At 42.3% G+C, this 15364-nt stretch overlaps 1 protein-coding gene across 1 annotated transcript in view; it reads left to right on the top strand.

Annotated features, from left to right (window-relative positions):
* LOC130473351 (vomeronasal type-2 receptor 26-like) overlaps positions 1 to 15023 on the top strand; it is a 30551-nt gene extending 15528 nt beyond the window's left edge. Inside the window, exons 6-11 of the mRNA XM_056844875.1 lie at positions 1121 to 1824; positions 7341 to 7577; positions 10515 to 10742; positions 12674 to 12724; positions 13144 to 13206; positions 14949 to 15023. Of these exons, the coding sequence (XP_056700853.1) occupies positions 1121 to 1824; positions 7341 to 7577; positions 10515 to 10742; positions 12674 to 12724; positions 13144 to 13206; positions 14949 to 15023 (1358 nt within the window). The remainder of the gene's footprint in view (positions 1 to 1120; positions 1825 to 7340; positions 7578 to 10514; positions 10743 to 12673; positions 12725 to 13143; positions 13207 to 14948) is intronic.
* Positions 15024 to 15364: the final 341 nt, after the last annotated feature.

Consider the following 15364-nt stretch of genomic DNA (forward strand, 5'->3'; position numbering starts at 1 on the left):
AGCTGGCATGTAGGATGAGACCACCATCCTGTTTCACACATGACCTGTCAGGGGTCCCTGGATGGAGGGCATGTGGGGCACAGAGGTCAAAAGATTTTGCTTGTTGCTATCCCCTCTAGCAGTGCTATTGATTGGGTTACTGTTTCTCAGCATGGAGGTTCTATGTGGCTAGAGGCCATTGCTGGATTGCTGGTTCATGAATTTGCTTAATTCCCTGGTACAACTAACTAAACTAAAAGCCATCACTACGTCTACTGATCAGAAATTCCACAAGTTAATTACACATAAAGTTAAAGGTAACCATAGTCCCCTGTGAAAGCACCAGGTAATTACTGACCCATGGGTGATGTCACATCACGACATTTATTAGATAGATGTTTACAGGATGGATTGCCATTCTTGAGCCAGCTACCTGAAACTGACTCCCAACAGAAATGAACTCAGGTTATGAGCAGAGCTTGGACATCTGTACTGCACTTTACCGCTCTCTGCCACGGCCCATGAGGCTCTTATTAATTACATGTAAAGAGTAAGAAACTAATTCCTTCATTGACCAAAGAGAGACAGAAGTGTTGTTGCAGAATAGACTGATAATTAAGGGTACAACCTAAACCAGAGACACATGTTCACCTTTTCAGCCTTAACTCCACCCTAAAATTCACATGTGAAAGGGGCAGACTCAAATTGAGTGAAACAAGACTGCCACACTGATGTGTACTTTGTTCATAACAGGATTACTCTAGGTGGATATAAACAAGAGTTCCAGGTCAGGTGGGGAATTAGATGACTCATGAGAAATATTTGAACTAGTCATTGTGAGGTATTAGACAAAATGCAGAAATTCACTTGTCACAGAAGGCAGGACACTTTCTGGGGCTGAGTTGAAATCCCTAATCAAGCTTCCTTCTATACAGCGTTAAGGAAGTCTAGGCTCTGCTAAACTTTGCACTCTGAGAAGTTCTGAGGATAAAAGTGGAATAACACATATATGCCAACTTGTGGACCTCAGAGGGAGGTTTTGTGGCCCTCATCTCTCAGATACAAGATTTAGGGAAAGTAATCCCATCAAAGATGTAAAGTAGATGTAATGTGATACTAAAGTCAGGTTTTTCTTTTTCAGATGCAAGCCATTGCAATAAGTGTCCAGAAGATCAGCATTCGAACAAGGACCAAAATCAATGCATTCCCAAATTGATAACCTTTCTATCTTATAAAGAACCTTTGGGCATTCTTCTAACTTTCTTCACACTCATCTTGACCCTAATGACAGGCTTTGTTTTAGGAATCTTCATTAAATGTTTAAAGACTCCCATTGTCAAAGCCAACAATCGGGACCTCTCCTACGTTCTCCTCGTTTCCCTCCTGCTTTCATTTCTCTCCTCTTTTCTTTTCATTGGTCAGCCCCAGAAGGTGACATGCCTTCTCCGACAAACTGCCTTCAGCATCATCTTCTCCGTCGCCGTCTCTTCTGTGTTGGCCAAGACTGTCACTGTGGTGGTGGCCTTCATGGCCTCACAGCCAGGCAGCAGGATGAGGAAATGGCTGGGAAAGAGCTTGGCCAACTCCATTGTCTTTTCCTGCTCCGGTGTTCAAGTGGGCATCTGCACTCTCTGGCTGGGCATCTCTCCCCCTTTCCCAGAGGCTGACATGCACTCCCAGGCTGGACAGATCGTCCTGCAATGTAACGAAGGGTCTGTCGCCATGTTTTATGGTGCCCTTGGCTACATGGGCTTCTTGGCCACAGTCTCCTTCACGGTGGCTTTCCTAGCCAGGAAGCTGCCTGGGGCGTTCAATGAAGCCAAGCTGATCACCTTCAGCATGTTGGTGTTCTGCAGTGTTTGGGTGTCCTTTGTGCCCACCTACCTGAGTACCAAGGGGAAATACATGGTTGCTGTGCAGGTCTTCTCCATTTTGGCCTCCAGTTTGGGCTTATTAAGTTGCATCTTTCTGCCCAAATGCTATATTATTATACTGAGGCCTCATCTGAATACAAAAGAGCATCTAATGATGAAGCATAAAGGTGGCATCTGATTTTCTTCATGGATCTTTTATGCATAACCTATGTGCCTTAACAAACAACTTGTGCAAACAACATGCAAAATGTATGGAAAACACAGCAACTGACCAAATGTATAAACAAAGTGACAATTCAAAATGTATACAATGTCAAAGTGTGTAAGTAATCAAAAATAATAATGCACCCGGTTTATAGTAATAAATCTTTACAAGTATAACCTCACATGCAGCATTTAAACATAAATAAGTGTCCAAGAAAAGAACACCAAGTTTCAGTGTTCTTTTCTTGGACTCTTATTTATATGCTAAGAATTTTTATTGTAAGAACTTAAGGAATGGAAGTTATGAATTCTGTCACATGTAAAGGTCAGAGTGAAAGGCAAAGACTTGGGAGAGCAGAGTTCAAATCCCCACTCAGTTATGGAGCTCACTAGATGACCTTGGACCATATCTTGCCCTGTTTGTCAGCCTAGTCATGTCATGGAGGGAAAGTGTGGTAAATAAATAAAGTAGAACTTTTTAAGAAGGCAGGAATGTGTCAAAATTGAAGAACAGCAAAGGTTATGAGCTTTCCAACCTCCTGGTGGGGCCTGATGCTCTCTTGCAGTTAAATACTGATCTCCATATTAGCGAGATCAGTGTCCCTGGAGAAAATGGCTGCTTTGGAGGGTGGACTCTACAGCATTACGCCCCACTAAGGTCCATTCCCTCCTTAAACCCTGCCCTCCCCAGGCTCCACCCCCAAATCTCCAGGGATTTCCCAACCCTGAGTTGGCAACCGTATGCAAGATACTTTTTATCAGTCCATAACATCCCAAAGGACCACAGATCTGGTTTTAAAAAGGGAGGAAACATAGCTCAATAGTTCAGCAAATGTGTGGAAAAATTTTAATCTCAGGTTTGATCTTCTGGAAATCTAGTTTAAGGATCTCAGGGAGGGAAAGACTTCCATCTGGGTGAGCTTCCTCTCACTGGAGTAGACAATACTGAGCTAGCTGGACCAATGGCTCCACTCAGTCTATGGGAATTTGTTCATGAAGTTCGGGACTAATGGATACATGTTGAGTAATCATCTATATATAGCCTAATAAAACAGTTTTGGCCTGCAGTTTTTGTGGTCCTGTTTCATTAATATTTACTCCCACCCTGCTGACTTGATCCCTTTCACTGACACATGAAAGATGACCATTTTGATCAGTCTCACAAACTAAGTTTTCTCCAGCCTTGCATCTGCGCATGAAGTGACTCAGAGCACACAGGGATGTGTCATAGGTGACTCTTCCCCTTACAATTTTCCAAACCATAGTGATTTACTCCTCCCCCCAACACTCAAGGGAGTTTGTATCCAAAGCTGGCCTTTAAAGACAATAACATAAACATGAGAATTAAAAGCAAAAAGAAGGCAATTTCTTGTACTGAGCCTGAAAGGGTAAGGGTATAAATACATCTTATACTATTGTTAAATACCTCTTGTGCTATTGTGAGAGTGTTAAGGCAGGCAGGGATTATGCCAATTTGAGATTTAATACCACCACCCATCAGATCTGAAATGATAGCTGATCTCAGGCTGTATTGGTAAAGTCACAGCACTTGTGCTCTTGTATGGGGTGGGGTGACTTCTCTAATTAGCGGGACGTATAGCTGGGAGCAGTTGGCGTCAGAAGGGGACTACTGCAATCGTTCCCAGTATGACACAGCTGCTTCTGCTACTGATTCTGCTGCTGTTGCCTTACGCTCCTGGCAAGAGAGTGAATAAAATACTCTCATTCAATCTGAAAGCCAATCAACCCGACCCACTGAATTATTACAAGCCGGGAGACCACCTCATTGGCGGGATCGTATCTACAACTAACATTCTGTTCTTACCATATGCTTTTAATCCAATACCTCCTAATACCAATTTTTATGCGTAAGTAATCGTGTGGTGGTGTTGTTTTGGTGCTCTGTTTCATGTTTTCTAGATGTCCCTTCTTACAATGGTCAAAAAGGGCAAGAGTCAAGTAGAACTTTAAAGACTAACAAAAATATTTTCTGGTAGGGTATCTGAAGAAGTGAGCTGTGGCTCACGAAAGCTCATACCCTACCAGAAAATATTTTTGTTAGTCTTTAAAGTGCTACTTGACTCTTGCCCTTTTTGATCCACTGTGAATTATCTTCTTACAATGAACAGTCTCTTTTCTGTGGGACTTATATTCTGTGGGAACTTATATCCTTGGTTCAATCCCTGCTTTGTGTTAAGAGAACATTTTAATTTAGGTGTTGTGAAATGTGCAGTTTCCTTCATCGGCACTATCATGTAGTGATCAGCCTGATGTGCTTCATGCTTGGATCTGAGCTAACATGAATTTAGTTCTAAGATAGTGGGACTCTATGGCCAAATTCACAATTACCATTAACCAAAAGAGCCATGTGATTATTGTATGCCCTCAGCACCACCACAAATGCACACATACAATAACATAAGATATAACTGTGTGTGTGTTTGTAAAGTGCCGTCAAGTCATAGCTGACTTATGGTGACCCCTTATAGGGTTTTCAAGGCAAGAAACTAACAGAGATGGTTTGCCAGTGCCTTCCTCTGCATAGCAACCCTGGTAATCCTTGGTGGCCTCCCTTCCAAATACTAACGAGGGCTGATCCTGCTTAGTTTATGAGATCTGCCAAAATTGGGTTGTACTACTCTGCCTTCCATCCCAAGATATAACTATTAGCATTACATATACAACTATGACAACCTGTTAAATTACCAGATTACATTTGTGCATGGAGGGTTGTCTCTCTCCACCACTGTTGAATCTTTCCCTGCCCTTGTGTATCTGGAGTGTATCTCTGCCTTCTCGCTCACTCATCAGCATGAGGCACAGCAGGTCAGGCAGAAAGCAAGCTGGTTTTTCCATCTCTTGTGAGCAGGCAGCTTGCTCTCCCCCCAGGAGCATGTGTGTGTTAAGTGCCGTCACATCGCCTCCGACTCATGGCGACCCTATGAATGAAAGTCCTCCAAAATGTCCTATCTTTGACAGCCTTGCTCAGATCTTGCAAATTGAGGGCTGTGGCTTCCGTTATTGAGTCCATCCATGCTTGTTGGGTCTTTCTTTTTCCTGCTGCCCTCAACTTTTCTTAGCATGACTGTCTTTTCCAGTGATCCTTATCGTCTCATGATGTGACCAAAATACAATAACCTCAGTTTAGTCATTTTAGCTTCTACGGTCAGTTCAGGCTTGATTTGATCTATAACCCACTGATTTGTTTTTTTGGCAGTCCACAGTATCCATAACACTCTCCAACACCACATTTCAAAGGAATCTATCTTCTTCTTACCAGCTTTCTTCACTGTCCAGCTTTCACACCCATACATAGTAGTAGGGAATACGATGGCAGGAATTAATCTAATCTTGATGGCCAGTGACACATCCTTACACTTCAAAATCTTTTCTAGCTCCTTCGTGGCTGCCCTTCCCAGTCTCAATCTCCTTCTGATTTCTTGGCTGCAGTCTCCTTGATTGATGGTGGAGCCAAGGAATAGAAAGTCTTGAACAATTTCAATTTCTTCATTGTCAGCCTTAAAGTTGTGTAATTCTCCTGTAGTCATTACTTTTGTTTTCTTGATGTTCAGCTGTAGTCCTGCTTTGGCACTTTCTCTTTTAACTTTTAGCAGTAGTCATTTCAATTCTTTACTATTTTCTGCCAATAATGTAGTGTCATCGGCATATCTCAAATGATTAATGTTCCTCCCTCCAATTTTCACTCTTACCTTCATCTAAATCTAATCCAGCCTTCCTAATTATATGTTCTGCATATAGATTGAAGAGATAGGGAGAAAAATACATCCTTGTCTTGACACCTTTGCCAATTGGAAACCATTCCGTTTCTCCAGATTCTGTTCTAACTGTGGCTTTTTGTCCAGAGTAGAGGTGGCACATCAAAACAATCAGATGTAGTGGCACACACATTTCCTTTAAAACCAGCCATAGCTTTTCATGATCCACACAGTCAAAAGCTTTGCTGTAATCTATGAAACACAAGCTGATTTTCTTCTGAAATTCTCTCATATTCTCCAGTAACCAACATATATTTGCAATATGACCTCTAGTGCCTTTTTTTTCTGAATCCAGCTTGAACATCAGGCATTTCTTGTACCATATATGGTAACAGCCTTTGCTGTAAGATTTTGACCATCATTTTACTTGCGTGAAACATTAATGTGATTGTTCGATAGTTGCTGCAGTCTTTGATGTCTCCTTTCTTGGGAATTGGAATGTCAATGGATCATTTCCAGTCTGTGGGCCATTGTTTTCTTTTCCATATCTGTTGGCATATTCTTGTCAAGATTTTGATGGACTCCGTTTCTGTGTCTTGGAATAGCTCTATTGATATCCAATCTGCTCCTGGTGATTTGTTTCTTCTGATTGCTCTCAATGCAGCTTTCACTTCACTTTCTAAAACTGTAGGTTCTTCTTCAAAAGATTCTTCTTGGAAAGAATCTCTCATCTTTTCATCTCTTCTGTATAGTTCTTCCGTGTATTGTTCCCACCTTTTCTTTATTTTGTCCTGTTCAGTTAAGGTGTTTCCAGCATGCCTAATCGTGCTTTAAATTTTCCTTTGATTTCTTGGATCTTGTGGAACAGATCTTTTGTTCTTCCCTTTTTGTTGTTCTCTTCTATTTCTTTACCCAGGAGCATTCCAGTCCTGAAATGAGAAGGCAGAGGCTGTAGAAAATGGTGCATGGGGGTTGTTGGAGAGGATGGCCTCTTTACTTCCTTCCCATGAGTCTCCCATGGCATGAGTCTCACAGTTTCCCAATCTTCCGTGTCCTTTCATGAAACATGGGGCAGGTGTCACAATGAGAAATGAGGCTTACGAGCCACAAGTGACTCCCAAGACACTAAAGTGGGATCCAGCAATCCATGGACCCAACAATCCCAGGTCTCTCCCCCGTCCCTCATTTCTGACACTAGCAGTGTAGAACCCCTGTGGAGTAACAGCCTTGAGGATGAGGTGGCTTCCGTAAGGCTAACAGAAGGGTCAGAAAAGGAATTTCATCTCCAGCCTTTTTGCAGCCTCCTGATTCGTTAGCCCATTAGTCCACGGGAGTCATGTGAGACTGCTGGGAAGTGGGAAATGCAGGCAAGATCATTAACTGTCAGTGTCTTCTGCTGAAGAATCAATGGATCCAAGGTACAGAGTTTTGTTATTGTGATTTTAGACTGCAGGATTGGGCAAGTTTCTCTTTAATTGAAGATACAAACACAACCTGTCTATTTTATTGCAGCATAGGAGATATAGTATACTGGTACATCTTGCCCTTCTTGTTTGCCATTCATGAGATCAACCAGAATCCCAGGCTCTTGTCCAATATCACACTTGGCTACAACATCTATGAGAATTATTTTAACGAAAGGATAACTTTCAATGCCGTGGTAGACCTCCTTTCTATTGGACAGAAGAATGTTCCAAATTATAACTGTGGAGGAGAGAAGAACCTGCTAGCTGTTGTGGAAGGAAGTGGCTCAGAAATCTCCAACCAGATTTCAACCATGTCGGGCACCTACAAAATCCCACAAGTATGAATGATTTGTATGGTGTGGTATGTGTGTGCTGGGTTTAACAACATATATATTTATTTATCTGCAGAATGTATACCCTGCATTTCTCCTATCATAAGTGCCACAAACGTCGCTAACAGATTTAAAACATACATAATAAAAACACACCTTAAAAACCACAACCCCCCCCCAAAAAAAATACATCATTAAACCCTGTAAAAAAAAAAGGGACAGGAAGGAGGGATCACTGAGGGAATGTCAGACCAAACCACAACAAAAAGCCTTCACCCACCGGCAGAAGATGCCAACAGAAGGGGACAGATTTTCTATATGAGGAGAGAGTTTCAGAATTTCAGAATCATGACTTCTCCCCTCTCCCTAGTTGCCACCCACCTAATCTCAGAGGGTCAGGCACACAAAGTAGGACTCTGGAAGATGACAGTAGCAATTGGGTAGGTTCATATGGAAGCAGGCATCTGCAATGAGGAGATGACCTGAGTGGTTGACACGATCCAGCAAGGTAAATGGCAACCACAGGAGGCAACTGAAATTGAAAAACAACCACAGGGGCAGGGTTAACGCCTCGTCAAAACATTCGGTAGATCCAGTCCAAACTGTGGGAGAGGGATGGCTACTATTTACAAGAAAAAAACTGCACAGGAGATCCAGTCACTTATCTCCCAAGCTTTTGACTTCCTTGGCCTTCAGGTTAACAAATATTCTGAGAATTATCTGAACTTACAAACAAAACACCAACCTCTTCCTCTCCTTACTAGGTCAGTTATGGTTCTGTTAGTCATGTTGCCAAAGATAAAATTCAGTTCCCTTTTTTCTATTGGATGGTCCCAAAACAAGAATCCCATTATGGGGGCATTGTCAAGATGCTGCAGCATTTCAAATGGACATGGATCGGTCTCCTAGCTCCAGAAAATGATATGGGAGAGAACTTCATGAGCACTTTCACAACCATGGCAGCCAGGAGCGGTGTTTGTGTTTGCTTCTCACAAAAGATCCCGACCTTTAAGCTGGAAAAGGCACGGTTAGACAATCTGCTTACATTTCTGAAGCAGAGAACATGCAATGTGGTTGTTTACCATGAGGATTCTTACTCCATGATTGTTCTAGGAACCTTGATGAAAGAATTTGAAATGTTTGAAAATTCCATGGTTGGGAAAGTTTGGATCACAACAATTTTACATGACCTCAGTTTGACATGGTTTTACGAGGTCTTTGATATCCAGCATATCCATGGTTCATTGGTCTTAATCCACACAAAGGAAATGACAAAACATTACAGTTTTGATTCATATCTCTCTAATATTAATAAAACTGGAGAGGAAGCATTTCACTGTTCGTATTCAAAATACATGTTGTCTGGGAAAGGCTGGACAAGATGCACAGAGAAGAAGGAAATGGAGACTCCATCCCGGGAGTTGCTTGACAGAATCCTGTCTCAAGACAGCTACAGTATTTACAACATTATTCAATCTCTGGCTCATGCCTTAAATGCTGCATATACTTCCAGGTCCAATCAGAAAATGATGATGGACAGAAAATGGCTGGGACATCAAAGGCTAATTCCTTGGCAGGTATTCCTTTTCCCTCACAGCTTCACTGAGAATTACTATGGATTGTTCAATTCTGGATCCAGGTTGAGTTTTGTACAAATGCAGGCAATTCCAGTTTGTCATGCAGGTACCTTTTCTCATGCATCCCTAGGCGTGGGTCAGTTCCAGTACAATAATGTCACTTCCATCTCAGTTTGTGTTTACTTCTGGTGAGGCATTTGCAAAGACATGCTCAACCTTCTGCACTGGGTGGTTACTTTTGTTAGGAGTTGAGTTTGATTTCACTTGGAAGACAGTGCTTGGTTTCATACACATAAGCTTCTTCACCAATGAATTCTTAAGTTGGAGGAGCTTGGAACATATACACTCTTCCCAGTTTACCTCTTTAATGTGGCCTGGGATCACTCTTTACTTTACTGAGAGCTATTTCTCTTTAAACCCTTCGGGGCACTCAATTCACAAGAGCTCTTTCCCTTTATAGCTTAGAGATCACTCCTTTCATTAGAGCTATTTCCCTTTATGGCTGGTTATGGATCCTTCCTGACCCCAAAACCACAGCGCATCCCTCTCACCCCAAAGGAGAATCCAGTGGTTCCCAACCTTTTTTTGACCAGGGACCACTAGGACTGTGTTGTTCGGTGCAGGGACCCCAAGGTTCAAAATAAAAATTCCGATAATTTGAAAATAAACTTTAATCATAACTGTTAGTTAAACATTAAACTTAGAATAATATTTGAATATATATTTTTATAATAGAGAACTTTTAATTGAAAATATTAATTTATTATGGGTTTATAACTTTGTTTCGCGGACCTTAATTTAGTTCTCGCGGACCCCTGGGGGTCCGTGGACCCCCGGTTGGGAACCAGTGCTCTACATGAACAGCTTGCATTGCACACAGCTGTTTTCTCTCTTTGCCCGTTAACTGCTCTTCTTCGAATATCAGTCCTTAACTGTCAGATTTCTAACTGCCATCCTTAGAATTCTGTCCAAACTCCCTGTCAATCATGGGGTTCTAAGACCAGGACAACTCCCTAGAGCAGCTGTCCATCACAACAGTTCTCTTTAGGATGCGGAACCAAGGTTATCTTTCTAAAGACTGTAACTCCACCAAAAAAGCTGAAACAAAAAGTGGGAACTTAAGAAGTGTCCTCAGGTTCAATGTCAATGTGAAAAAGTCACTGTGTGTCTGGAGCTCATGTGTACAGACCCCTGTCATAGGACATTAGCAGTGTCATTCTAAACAGAGTTGTTCCTTTTATGCCATGGACTTATAAGGGTTCGACCCTGCTTAGGACTGCACTATAGAGCTCCCAATGGCAGGGCTGAAATATTCAATATGGCTTCCTGAAATTTCATAACACTGCTGCATTCTGTGTCATTCTAGCTCCATCCCTTCCTCAGAAACATCAAGTTTTACAATAAATCTACAGAGACACTTCATTTTGACGAAAACAGGGACCTGGCAGATAACTTTGATATTATGAACTGGGTTGCATTTCCCAATCAGTCCATTGCTAGTATGAAAGTTGGGAGTATAGAAAGACAGAACTCTTCAGACATAACGCTCATCATTGACCAGAACGCCATTGTGTGGCCCAGTTGGTTCAACCAGGTAGGGAAACCAGATCTTTAATTTAATACTTTTACCATCCTTTACCCTCTAATAACTTACTGTTACTTTATATGGCACCTGATTCCTATCCAGTTAGTCTAATTTCACAGGTATATGAATGGGTGGGGATTGTATCATAGGACATAGTTATAGAGGTATGCAGGTAACAAAAGGTGATGTTACTGTAGTATCTAGGGTTGCCAGCTTAGCGTGGGAAACCCCAGGAACATAGGGGAAGAAACTGGACAAAATGGCAGCATGCGACACCATGACACCACATCTGGCTGCATACCTTGGAAGTGTTATCACCATGTTGCATGATACCCTAGGAAGGTCCCTGATGTCAGGCCAGATTAGACATCGTGAGAACAGAGTTCTGCCATTTTCTAGACTTTCATCTGCAGCCACATGGGGCCCTACATCAGATCAAGGTGGTGATGTGGGGAAAGGGATGGTAACTCCCCATCCTGTTTTTGTGATCTCCTCCCCCTCCCCAGCCACTATATCCTCTGCAGGGGAGAAAAATACAAACACTTGTATGGCATATTTATTTTTCCCTCTGCAGCCAAGTAGCACCTCAGGATGGCAGAAGTCAGAGTGAGAAATGGAGTAGGCAAATGGGTTTAACCCCCACCTTCTCCAATGCTGTGTGCTGATTATGAATCTGGGCCCATGCAGCTGCAATTTAACGTTTAAAACACAAGGGGAGATTCCTCACAGATCTTCCATCCTCAGTTCTACTTTGGTTCTCATTTCCATTTACCACAAATATCTGTAACATTTTTTTTTTAAATTTCAGAGGGTAGCCATGTTGGTCTACCGTGAAATAGTTAGATTTGAATCTAAGAGTACCTTAGAGACCAACAAGATTTTCAAGGTACAAGCTTTCAAGAGTCAAAAGTCCCTTCATCAGACACAAGAAGGAATAGAGAACTGAGTATTTTTATCCCCGTTAGAAGCTGGGAGTGGTGTTGTAAAGAATCCTTGCAATAGATGCAAAGGTACAGCGCATGTTGTGACATGTTTATTTTGATTTTCCTCCCGCCCCTCCTCCAGCAATTTGAGCTCGGGCAATTAACAACATAAATAGAAAACATAAATAAAGATGCAAATATTCTATAAAACATTTTAATACACTGGCACTCTGGCATGAAGATCAAGGAAGCTGATAGTGGGCCAAGTAAGATTGCCTCAATGGAATGCCTGGAGGAATATGTCCATCTTACAGGCCCTGCAGAACTAAGACAGGTCCCAGAGGGTATGAGTCGTTTTAGACAGAGCATTCCACCAGGTTGGGACCGTGATCAAAAAAGCCCTGGTTCTGGTTGAGGTTAAACAAGGTACCAGAGGACAAGGTGCCACCAGAAGTCTGCATTGTGGAACGCAAGCACCACAAGGGGTTATAATGGCTGAGGCATTAAGGTATGATGGCCCCATACAGTTTAGGGCTTTAAATGTTAAATCTGGTACCTTGAATCTGACTCAGAAACCAACTGGGAGCTGCTTCAAAATAGGCCATCTATGTGCAGACCACAACGTATTGGTCAACAGCCTGGCAGCCACGTTCTGGATAACGTGATGTTTCTGAAGCAGCCCTGCATAGACTGAACTACAATAGTCTAATCTGGAGGTGATTGTCACATGAATCACTGTGGCCAGATCCAACTGGGACAAATATGGGGACAGCTGAAGAACCTGGCAGACATAGAAAAATACCAATTTCACCACTGAGGATACTTATTTGTAATCAGCTTTAATTACAGCAGAGGGGAAATGCTTGGGGGCAGAAAATTAGCATCTGTCAAGAGATAAGAATCCTATGCTCCTATTCAGCTGGGGGGGTCCCCTTAGTTCTGAGCTTGTGAATGAACTCAAGTGCAGCAATCTCCTATAAATTTTATTGTTCAATCCTCCTTGTCTTCATGTTTTAGACCCTGCCTGTTTCTAGGTGCAACAAAACCTGTCACCCTGGAAGCGTCAAGGTAATTCAGAAAGAGAAGCCTCCTTGCTGCTATGGCTGTGCACTGTGCATGGAAAGGACTATCTCCACACAAGAAGGTAGGCGACAGTGGAGGAAAGGGGCAGTCCTTGGGGAACAGAGCAAATATTCAATAAGATCTGAGAAAAAAATTAAGTTCAAACTTTGATTGTTTCTTAGTTTGTATGTTAAGAACAAGGAGCTGGCATGTAGGATGAGACACCATCCTGTTTCATACAATGGCCTGTCAGGGTCCCCTGGATGGAGGGGAGGTGGGGCACAGAGGTCAAAAGATTTTGCTTGTTGCTACCCCTTCTAGCAGTGCTATTCATTGGGTTACTGTTTCTCAGCATGGAGGTTCTATGTGGCTGGTGGCCACTGCTGGACCACTGGTTCAGGAATTTGCCTAATTCCCTGTTACAGCTTGTCAAGACTGAGCCTTTGCCAGTCTTGCCTTCAGCCTTGTTTGTAGAGAAATCGAGCCAGGTCAGTAAACTCTAACCCACCTTTAAAAGTTGAAGGCTTTATTAAAGAATTAAAAGTTCAAATTAGTTAAAACAAAGGTTTACAGACTTCTTAAGGCACACTGGCATAAAAATAACAAAGCGAATGCTGACTAAATATATTCACTACATTGTTACATAGCTGATGATATTGCTATAGATGCTTAAGGTGCTTCAGGTTGTTCTTGCTTGCGTTGAGGCATTGTGATAGATGTTGCAGCTAAGGCAGAGTAACAAGAAATAATCAAAGAAGAGAATTTTTCACCATGAGGCATAGATGAACTTATGGCAAAGCGAACCTAGGTCAGATGACCCATGACTCCCAATCAAAGTTGTTACCAGGGAGAAATAGATGGTTCAAACTGGTCTAGGCTAGAATAAGGTTCTCAGTAACAAGGAGTGATACCCTCTCCCATCTTTCCACAGATGAGTAGAATCATCCAATTAAGCTGGTATGCAGTACTGTCCTTGAACACATGTTATCTGCTGGGGTAACTATCTGTAGGTGTTGCTTGTTAGCTATGAGCTCTGCTAGGCCTCTGTGAACTACAAAGCAAATTCTAAGCCTACAAAATGGAGAATATACTGATGTCAAGCTAATGCCAAGAACAAAATGGTCCTTCCGCCTTCCCACAGCTAACTAAACTAGTAGCCATCACTCCATCCACTGGTCAGAAATTCCACAAGTTAATGACATGTAAAAAGTATGAAATTAATTCATTCATTGAACAAAGTGAGTCAGAAGCGTTCTTGCAGAACACACTGACAAGGACAGGTACAGCCTCAACCACTGGCACATGTTTGCCTTTTGAGCCTTAACGCCACCCTACAATTCACATGGGAAAGGGGCAGACTCACACTGAGTGAAACAAGACTCCGCACTGATGTGCACTTTGTTCCTAGCAGCATTACTTAGGTGGATATAAGCAAGAATGCCAGTTTTGGTGGGGAATTAGAAGTGGATGCCTCATGAGAAATATTTAAACTAGCCATTGTGATGTTATTAGCTAAAATGCTGAAAGTCATTTGTCAGAGAAGGCAGGACACCTTTTGGGGCTGATGAATAGGCCTGCGTGGAAATCCCAAATCAACTATCCACCTTCCTTCTATAAAATCAAACTAGTCTAAACTTTGTACTCTGAGAGGTTCTGAGGATAAAAGTGGAATACCTTATATATATATCAACCGCTGGACCTCAGAGGGAAAGCTGGATAAAAATATCATTAATAATAATTGTCATTAATGATAATGAGATGCTCAACAGATCCCTACACCAATCCAACAGCATTCCAGGAAGGGAGAGCCAGGTGTTACAAACAGCCTAATACATAATCTTAGGCTCACAGTAGCTGCTACTCGGTTAAACGCAATTTGAGCCAAATTTCAGTGTGATATTTCTTGAATCAGACCACACGATCGTCTAGCCCCATGCCATTTATTCTGCCCGATGATTTTTCCAAGTGGCTGGTAGAGGATGCTGTACAGGAGATCCGTTGCTATGGGGATGCCAGGGACTCAATCTGGGATTTTTTGCATCTGAAGAATGCCCTGTACCCCTGAAATTCAGCCCCACTACCAGTACCACATATGCTTAGTTCTTCACCTGGCTACTATCCATGTGTTTTGTGGCCCTCATCCCGCAGACACAAGATTTATGGAACGTAATCCCATCAAAGACATAATGTAGATTTAATGTGATATTGAAGTCGGGCTTTTGTTTTTCAGATGCAAGCCATTGCTATAAGTGTCCAGAAGATCACCATTCAAACAAGGACCAAAATCAATGCATCCCCAAGCTGATAACCTTTCTATCCTATAAAGAACCTTTAGGCATCCTTCTCACTATCTTTGCATTCATTTTGACCCTAATGACAGGCTCCATTCTGGGAATCTTCATTAAATACTTAAAGACTCCCATAGTCAAAACCAACAATCGGGACCTCTCCTACATTCTCCTCATCTCCCTCCTCCTTTCCTTTCTCTCCTCTTTGCTATTCATTGGTGAACCTCAGAAGGTGACCTGCCTTCTGCGTCAAACGGCCTTCAGCGTCATCTTCTCTGTTGCCATCTCTTCAGTGTTGGCCAAAACTGTCACGGTGGTGGTGGCCTTCATGGCCTCACAGCCAGGCAGCAGGATGAGG

This window comes from Euleptes europaea, chromosome 1 (assembly GCF_029931775.1).
Source record: "Euleptes europaea isolate rEulEur1 chromosome 1, rEulEur1.hap1, whole genome shotgun sequence".
NCBI classification, from domain to species: domain Eukaryota; kingdom Metazoa; phylum Chordata; class Lepidosauria; order Squamata; family Sphaerodactylidae; genus Euleptes; species Euleptes europaea.